General features: G+C 47.0%; 1 protein-coding gene across 1 annotated transcript; it reads left to right on the forward strand.

Annotated features, from left to right (window-relative positions):
* The first annotated feature begins 1707 nt into the window (after positions 1-1707).
* On the forward strand, positions 1708-5920 carry SPATA31G1 (SPATA31 subfamily G member 1). Its single transcript, XM_061426829.1, has 2 exons — positions 1708-2012; positions 2393-5920. Exons 1-2 carry the CDS (start codon positions 1782-1784, stop codon positions 5852-5854), a joined length of 3693 nt encoding a protein of 1230 aa, XP_061282813.1. The 5' UTR covers positions 1708-1781; the 3' UTR covers positions 5855-5920.
* Positions 5921-9467: the final 3547 nt, after the last annotated feature.

Below are 9467 nucleotides of genomic sequence, written 5' to 3' on the forward strand. Positions count from 1 at the left end.
TGTGCATATCTCTATTTAACTTCTATTATTTGACTATTTCCCTCACTGAAATGGGAACTACTTTAGCACCGAGACCCTATCATCTGCCTCCTCAAGACTGAGCACAATACCTGATCCACAGGGAGCACTTAATAAATATATGTGGATTGAGCAAATGAATAAATCTAGGCCAAATCATGGTACCAGTGGAGAACGTTTTCTTGCCCAAGATCACATGGCCAAACAGTGACAGAGCTAGAAAATCCGTCTCCTCAACTTCAACTCACGGTCTTTCTACCAGACTAAGCTGGCAGCTGATGGGGCAGGGTGAGAAGAGAGGCACTGAAATGTATTGCAAAGGCAGATATTGAAGCTTGATCCAAAAAAGAGGAGTTGAAATGGAACAGAGTGGTGATTTTAGGGGAAAGAGGAACAAAAGAAAAAAAAAAAAAAAGATCAAGCACATTTGATTTACTGTCATCCTTAATATGAATGCTTGCAAAAAAGATCTCAGGCAACCTAAAGACATGAGATATAAAACAGGAAACAGACTCTACCTATTAAAGATGGAATGAGGCTTATATTAATAATTAGGAACTTTAAAAGTGATGAAAGATGACTTCTCTTGTTCCCAGTGGTTAAGAATCTACTTGCCAATGTAGGGGACACAGCTTTGATCCCTGGTCTGGGAAAATTCCACATGCTGCAGGGCAACTAAGCCCATGTGCCACAACTACTGACACCTGTGCACCCTAGAGCCTGTGCTCCTCAACAAGAAAAGCCACAGCAATGAGAAGCCCACTCACCGCAACTAGAGAAAGCCTGCAGACAGCCAAAAATAAATACAAATTTTTAAAAATAAAAGTGATGGAAGACATTTTCACATATTGAGGTATGGGGAAGTCATTCTGGCTTATAAATGATTTGACTTGAACTTTATACTAGCTACAAGCCTGTCTTGTAGTCTATCAAACATACATTGTACATCTGATTTAACCATTGAAGAAAAGGGTGCATTGTCCAGAAGTAAAGAATATCTGTTTTGAAGTTAGGGATAAACGCCTCCCTTCGTGGGAGGCCAATGCCAGTACTCCTTTGACGATAAGGCTCCCTTCCCAGGTACCAAGGCCATACTGACTTGCTGTGTACCAAGTAATCTTTTTTGAAACATGGAAGAAATGTACCCCTGTTATGTTTGATGTCTTTTATTCTGACAAGATATAAAGCTGTGCTGGAAACCAGGCTTCTTGGGAGCAGCTCCTCAGAGCTAAGAGAGGCTGTCTCCCGGGTTACAGTCTTTAGCTTGACTCAAATAAAACTGTTCTCTATTCTAATCTTACTTTAGATTGGTTATTGATCATTTATGGCAACAAAAGAAAATTTTAACACAGCATATACTATGTACTACTCTAAGCATATAAATGTTTTCTTCATTTAATCTTCAAAACAACTCTATGTGCTAAGTAATAATATTATCCCCATTTTACAGGTGAGAGAATTTAGGCACTGAGTCTTTTGAGACTTCACAGGTAAGAAGTGGCAGAGCTAGGATTTAAATAAGGCAGCTTGATGCTAGAATCCATGTCCTCATCCACAATGCCTGAAGGTAATTCTGATCTTAGGAATCAAGACAAAAGGGGATCACTCAGGTTTCACTGAATGAAGTTTGAGTTGTCTAGTGGGGGCAATGTTTTGGCCCTAAATTCAGACAGACTGTTGTTAGGTATGTGGGGGATGGGAGTTCTTTGTTCTGTGATGCAGTGATGACCTCAGGAGGGTAAACTGCCACTAGGCTGAGGAAAATGGAATGGCTGCCAGAGGACCTGCGTGGGTCTGAGGGGGTCGTGGGGCTTCTCTGGAACCAGCTGACCTATGCCCTAGCCTGCAGACACTGTGGCAGCAGCTGCCTCCAGAGTCCAGGGAATCTGATAACACTGTTTTTGTTCATGGTTTGGCAGATCCAGAGGTGGTGGCAGCTTGGGACATGGCAGCAGCTTCAGCCCTGGTACTCTGGGGACAAGATGCGAGGCAAGGTGAATGACACAGCAGTGCAGCTGGGTTAAACGATTCACCACATGAGTTCAGGGGAGGAGTCATAGACATCAATGTGGGCCCAAAGAAGTGACCACATAAGCCTTAAGTGTGAGGCCGGGTGAGTTTTACCATTAACACAACATTTGAAGCCGTGCTCACTGACCCTAGATGTTGAGTTATGTAAGGAAATGCTGGTCTTCAAATGTGGCTGGGTAATGGCCATTAACACCAGATGGGTAAGGGACTGTTGTCCCCAGACGTGGGCCCCAGTGAGTGACTGTCCACTCTGGGTGTAGACCAGAGACTGAGGCCTTCATGATACACACTCTGTGTCTCTGGAAAGCCTTCACACCTGACTGTATCTTTCTCCCCTCCCCAGGGCCTACCACTTCTGTACCGTGTGGCTTTCCTTGATCACCTGTGGAAGCAGAAGTCAGAGGAGGAAGAGGAGGCATTTCTGGATCCACTGAAGACATGTTCTCTTCCTAAAGAAGCTCCTATTGGAGAGCAAGTCACTACAGCCCCATCTCAGCCATCTTGTAATTCTGAAGGCCTCCATAAGGCCCCAGGGACACTAGAGCAAGGACTCACACAGGCTCCAAACCCTCCCCGATCCTTTCCCACCTTTCAGATCTTGACCAACCTGCCTGTGAGGCACACGACAACATCAGGGAGCCGCCCACAGGAGAGAAAAAGCCAGTTCTTCTGGGGTCTGCCCTCTCTGCACAGTGAGTCCTTGGAGGCCATCTTCCTGAGCTCAGGTGGCCTTTCTCCCTTGAAGCTATCTGTTAGTCCTTCTGTCTTCTTTAACAAGCTTGCCTTCCTGCCTAGATCCCCAGTATTGCTGCTTCCCTGGTATGGCTTCCCAACCCCACTTCCCACCCAGGAAGCCCATACTACAGAGGATCTGGAAAGGATGGCCTCTGATCCTCAACAACTTCCCTCTCCATCTTCCCCTCCTGTCCCATCACTTCCCCTTCATCTTAACCCCTTTCCCATGGATCGTAAGACAGTCCTATCTGGCACTGAGGCAAATACACAGTGGCTTACGCGGCAGAGAGAGATCCCTTGGGTCTCCGGGGATCAGGCTCTGCACCAACAGCCTAACTTTCAAAGAACCAGACCCTCCAAGCTCTTCTATTCATCTGAGGTCTGGTGGAAGGTGCCATGTGATCCTAGTCTCCAACAACACTTTCCAGACTCACTCTCTGCCTCCCTAGCAGAGAATCCCTCTAGTCTCCTGGGAGCCCTAACTAGGTCTGAGGCCCCATGGCAGACCATGGGGCAAAAGGAGGACCCCAAAATCCCTGAGCCAGCAATGCCAGCTACCAGCCTAACCCAAGCTTCTCTGCCAGAATGCCAGGGAGTCAGCCCTCTTGGAGGCCCTTCTGGATCTGAGGCCCTCTGGGAAACCATGAGGCAAAGAGAGAAGCCTCAGATCCCTGAGCCTGCCATCTTGGTCCCTTGCCAATCCGTAGCCCCCTTGATAGAGCCTCAAGGAACTAACACCCTGGGAGTTCCACCTGCAGATAAGACTCAATGGGGAACCACAGGACATAAAGAGAGTACTCAAGCCTTTCAGCCCCCAATGCCAGCCCCCTGCCAGCCTCTAGACCCTCTGTCAGAAGCCCAGGAAATCAGCCCTGAAGGAGGACCTTCTGCAACCAAGGATTTCTGGGGATCCTTGGGACACAGAGCTAACCCTATGGCCTCTGGGTCTCCAGTGTCAGCCCTCTGCCCTTCCCCACATCCCCTGCCAGAACTCCTGGGAGGCAGACTCTTGGGAGAGTCATCTGGATATGAGCCCCAGTGGAGATACAGAGAAAACTCAACAAAATCTTGGGCCTCGGAGCCTCCAGCCTTTGACCTTGACCCAGGACTCCATGGAACCAGATCTACTTGTGTTCCTTCAGAATCTGAGACTCCAAGGAAGGGCATGGAGAGTAAAGAAAATCTCTGTGTCTCTGCAGACCCAGTTTCACCTCCCAGCTTCCCCTCAGCTTCTCTGGAGTCCATAGGCACAGGTGTCCAGGCAGTCTTGTCTGACTCCAACACTTTGAGGGGGGCCATAAGGCAGAGAGAGAACCTCTGGACTTCAGAGTCCCCAGCCCCTGGCCACAGCCTATCTCTTGCTCCTGTTCTAGAACACCACAGAATCAGTCCTGTGGGAGGCCTCACTGGGTCAGAAACTGCATGGAAGGACACTGATCACTCCAGGAATTCCTGGGCTTCTGAATCCCCATCTCTGGCCTTCAGCACACCCCCAGTTCTTGTACTGGATTCCCTCAGAGCTAGCCCTATGGGAGTCCCATTTGAACCTGAAGCTAGATGTGGGGACCTAGGAGGGAGAAAGGACTCCCGGACCTCAGAGCTCCCGGACTGCAGCTTACCCCAAGACCCACATGGAGCCAACTCCTTGGGAGTCCAGCCTGACTCTAAGCCTATTTGGGGGGATGTGGAGCAGAAAGAAATCTGTTGGGTTCCTGCGTCCCCAGTGTGGAGCCCCAGCCCACTCCCAAACTCTGTGTCCAAGTGTCACACGAGTGAGCCTATTGGAGACAAACCTGACTATAAGCCTGAGGAGGAAACAGTGAAACATACAGAGAACTGCAGGACCACTGAACTCCCAGCCGCAACTCCCAGGTTCTCTGCTCTTCTACCAGATCCACACATTGACCTTGAGTTTGTGAGAAGGAATATGCAACATCTCAGAGGGATCCTCCAGGACCCCAACCCTCCAGCAGTGGATCACCTACAGCCAATACCCTGGCCTCCTGCCCAAGCTCAAGCTCTGAAGATTGAGTCCAACCAACCTGGCCTACCCAAGGGAGGGCTGTTAACAGGGGCTAACACAGAGACTCCATCCTCCCAGGGTGAGGCTATCCCAAAGGTACCCACCTACTCTGGGATCCGGCCCTGGCACTGGAGTAAGGAGCTGGAACTCAGGCTGGAGAAACTACAGCAGAGCCCTGCTTCCAGATCTCCTAGTCAGTCATTCAGCAGCTCCCTTATCCTGAGCTCCACAACTCAAGCCACCCGGAAACTCTCTTCTTGCCCACCACAGCAGACTCATCCCCCAAGTCTGTGGCCGTACTCTTCAAGCTGTCATCCCCCTAAAGCTCAGAGCACAGTGACTCAGCCTGTCCAGGTCCCCTACTGTTATCACTCCCACTTCTCTTTCCAACCTCAGACACAAAAGTCTGGCAGGGCAGAACAAGGATCTCGGAAAGAGCAAAGAAAGCAAGCAAAGACAGTGTACCAGATCTCACCCCAAGAGTCATGTGTTCACATGGAGGCTGGTGAGAACTGCCTGGGCCAGGAAGAGCCCTCAAACCCTGTGGTTCTAGCCTCAGGCAGGAGACAAGACAAAGCTTCAGCCCTATCTTCAGCCAAAAAGAGAGCCAGCCCCAGGAAACCCAAAGGAGGAGACTATGGAGAAGCAGATGCAAGTTTGGGGTCATTCACAGTTACAGAGGAAAGCCACCCAGCTCAGGCCAGATTAGCAGAGAACCTTGTCAGTAGACTTTCACGAGGATCTCAGCAGAGCAACCAGTGCTCTCCACACACTGCTTTCTACCCCCAGCCTCACTCCAAGTATTTAAGTTCCCAAGGTCAGAGAGGGGCAAGGCTGGGAACTCCTGACATTCTGTCCCCTAGGCACTGTAAGCCCTGCCCTTGGGCATGGAAGCATCTTTCCTCCTCACCTCCCGCTCCCCTTACCAGCAGTCTCCAAAGGATATTAGCCAAGTTTCTGGGTACCCATGGATCCATGCCCACCAAATCCATCAGCAGAGGAAAGCCTGGTAGTACTGGCACCCAATATAAGTATCCCAAGAAATGAAGCCCAACCAGTTGGGAGGCGGGGAGACAAAGGAAATGCTAATAAACTAGCTGAACTAGAAAAGTCCCACTCATGTCTTTTTTTGGAGTCTTGGGTACTGGGAATGTCAATTCCCTATGCTGCTGCAGCTGTTACATCCTCAGGATCAGGGTCCCACATGTAGAGAGCTTGGGATTCTATAGGCTTAACTTTCTTTTCTAGCTATTCACATATGATCAACCTGGAGTCCTCTACAGGGTGAGACTGTTAAGGCCAGGAAAGCACAGCCCAGTGTTGCCCTTGACAAAAACTCTGCAGGAAGTCAACAGAAGAAAAATATACACAGGAGCACAACTGATCTGAGGCTAGGCAGCTGTTATTGGTCCTAGGCATGATCGCCTTCTTTACTTGATCCACAAATCTATCTTTCTAGCCAGTTCTTGTCAGCCCTCTGCTCTCTTTCTCAGGTTTAGCTCATGCATCCCAAGGTCACAAAAGTTTATCCCTTTTCTATCATATCGTATACCCATTTTTTGATTGCAGTTTGTAATACTGTTATTACTTTTCTACTGCTGCCATAACAAATTACCACAACACAAAGTTCGTTAAGTCTGATATATGTCTCACAGGGCTAAAATCAAGAGGTTGGTAGGGCCATATTTCTTTGTGGGCACTGGGTAGGGTTCATTCCTTGTCTTTCCCAGCTTCTAGAGGCTGCCCTCATTCCTCAGCTATTGGCCCTCCTCCTCCATCTTCAAAGCTAGCAAAAGAAAGTTAACTTTTCCTATTATGTCACTTTTTCTTCCCTCTCCCACTTTTAAGGATACTTTTAATTAAATTGGGCCCATCCTGACAATCCAAGATACTCTTCCCATCTTAGAGTCAGTTGCTTAGCAACCTTAATGCCATTTGCAACTTTCTTTGGCCATATAGCATAACATTCATAGGTGCCAAGGATTAGGATGTGGACATTGGGAGTGGGGGGCACGCCGGGTCCAGAATGGCATTATCCTGCCTATCACAGATATTCATTCAACCTGTTACATTTGCTGCAAATATTTTCTCCCAATTTATGTAGCTTATTTTCTAATTTTAAGGTGATTTTTACCATGCCAGAGTTTAAATCTACCATTTTTCTTTATGGCTTCTAAAACACTTTATTCTAGCACTTTCATGGACGTATACTTGTTTACTTGTTTACTTATGGCTGTGCCTTGCATGTGCAATTTTAGTTCCCCAACTAGAGATCAAACCTGTGCCCTCCTCAGGGGAAAGGGTGCAATCCTAATCACTGGACCACCAAGGAATTTCCACAGATGTACATTTAGATTATTAATGTAACTTTTGAGTAGGGAATGGAGGGAATCTGATTCCCCCAGCCCTGCAAAAAGATGTCCAATTTTATCAACAGCATTAAAAAAATTTCTTCACCCCATCCCATTAGGTGCTGTATTTCAAAACACGGGTCATTTTTAAACCATCTCTAGGCTTCAGGTCTGCATATCTAACCACTTACTGGTATTGTTGCATATTCAACTTGTCTAAAACCTACTCTTTTTCCCTTTAATCTTTTCTTTCAATGCGTGCGTTCCTATTGAAGGGTGTACGTCCACCCCAATACAAAGCCAGACGCCTGCCATCCTTGATTCCTCCTTTATCCTCAAAAAAAAAGATGACTATCTTGCAATTTTTTTTGGGGGGGTGGGGTGGGGCATATTGCAGATCTTAGTTCCTCAATCAGGGATCAAACCCAGGCCCACAGCAGTAAACGCACCAAATCCTAACCACTGGGCCACCAGGAAATTCCCCAAGTTTTTTTAAGTGATTTATCAGGAAATCCCTGGTGGTCCCGTGGATAGGCCTCAGTGCTTTCACTGTGGGAGCCCAGGTTTGATCCCTGGTCATGGAACTGAGTGGAGAAGGCAATGGCACCCCACTCCAGTACTCTTGCTTGGAAAATCCCATGGATAGAGGAGCCTGGTAGGCTGCAGTCCATGGGGTCACTTAGAGTCGGACACAACTGAGTAGCTTCACTTCCACGTGTTGGAGAAGGAAATGGCAACCCACGCCAGTGTTCTTGCCTGGAGAATCCCAGGGACGGGGGAGCCTGGTGGGCTGCTGTCCATGGGGTCGCAGAGAAGTTCCATCTTTGCTTTTGCCTCTGTGGTAAACTGTTGGTCCTCTATGATCTAATTTGATGCCATATTCTTGATTAGAAACCCATCTTCTAATCATAGAACTTGATCTGCTATAAGACTCATTCCAATTTCTTCCTGAGAAACTTGTGGGGAAAAAGAGGGACTTGCTTTACAGTTCACCTACTGGTTTATACAGAATTCTGCAGGTGCATGTTGACAATAAACCATCCCTCACACTGCCTTCTACAGTTTACGAAGCACCATCAATCATTTTATCAGACTTGATAAAGAAATCTTGAGACCCCAGAAGAGCTAAGTGCCTGTTTGATGCTACACTGCTATGAGCACACATGTCAGAAGCAAAACCAGGCCTCTCACAAGTCTGCTCTTGTTTTTTCCTAAAGAGTCTATACAGTTCCAACCACCTTCCCTATAGGTATACTTTGTGTTATAAGTGAGTACAAAACAATCATTCTAACATAAATTTCTGTGACGTATTATTAGTACCCTTCACGTATTTTGTGGGATCTTGCCATCCGCGCTCTTCCCACAGCTTGATGCAGAGGTATCAAATGTCTTTTCTCCAAAAGACCCTGCCTTTGGTCTCACTGAGGTTAGGTTGCCACAGGGATGAGATGGTGCAACAATGTAAGAGTAAGAAGACTGAAAGCTAAGCCATCAGGATACCTAAATGGTGTGAAAACCAAAGGAGGAGCGAAGACAACATCTGGTAGAGAAAAGTGTTACGGTTAACAGGGAGAGTCAATGCAAATCACAAAAGTGTAAGAATATCTATTTCATAGCACATGAGTTCAAGATGCCCCAATTTAATCAGTCTACGTAACTATCTTGAGTCCTTGCAGATTACCTACCTATAAACGTCAAACTGGAGGCTGGTGTAAATACTAGAATGACTAGCTTGATTCAGCAGGTTATTTTCTCTGCATCATACTCCTCTTCAGTAAGGCATCATGATACCGATCCCAGAAATACTAAGTGATTACGCTGGTACATGTTGAACAAAGAAGACACACTATACCTAGACAAAACTATGCAAGCAATCATCTGAAAAACTAGGAGCAGGGGAGGATGTTTAGTTTAGAAAGAAACACATCCAAAACTAGAATTTTATATTAGAAAAAAAGCTATGTTTTTATAATACAAATTACATAAAGGTGGACATAATTGTAAGTGATCCTCAACCAGAACATGAATATATGAAAATTTCTAGATGCATCAAGAGAACATCCATCTCCAGAGACTATACCCCAACCCAGCCTTGGTCAGGAAAAGGGGACTCTACAGGCCTAGTCTCACCATCCCCATCAAATATAGGTAGAGGATGCCACATTCACCACTTCTGAAGTTCCATCAGGCTGCGCCCTGCCCTCCACTGCAGTCCTATCCAGTGAAACCGCAGACACTGGGCAAGGTAGCAGTACACCAATGTTAATCAGGAGGGGAAGAGGGTGCAACCTCACTTCTAGTATTTCACA

This window comes from Bos javanicus, chromosome 8 (assembly GCF_032452875.1).
Source record: "Bos javanicus breed banteng chromosome 8, ARS-OSU_banteng_1.0, whole genome shotgun sequence".
In the NCBI taxonomy this organism is placed as follows: Eukaryota; Metazoa; Chordata; class Mammalia; order Artiodactyla; family Bovidae; genus Bos; species Bos javanicus.

What these genes read in the sequence shown, in the direction of transcription:
- SPATA31G1 (XM_061426829.1), top strand. Translation starts at nt 1,782, where the DNA reads ATGGAATGGCTGCCAGAGGACCTGCGTGGGTCTGAGGGGGTCGTGGGG. An exon ending in GGGACAAGATGCGAGGCAAG is followed by an intron (nt 2,013 to 2,392) that starts GTGAATGACACA and finishes TCCCCTCCCCAG; the next exon opens with GGCCTACCACTTCTGTACCG.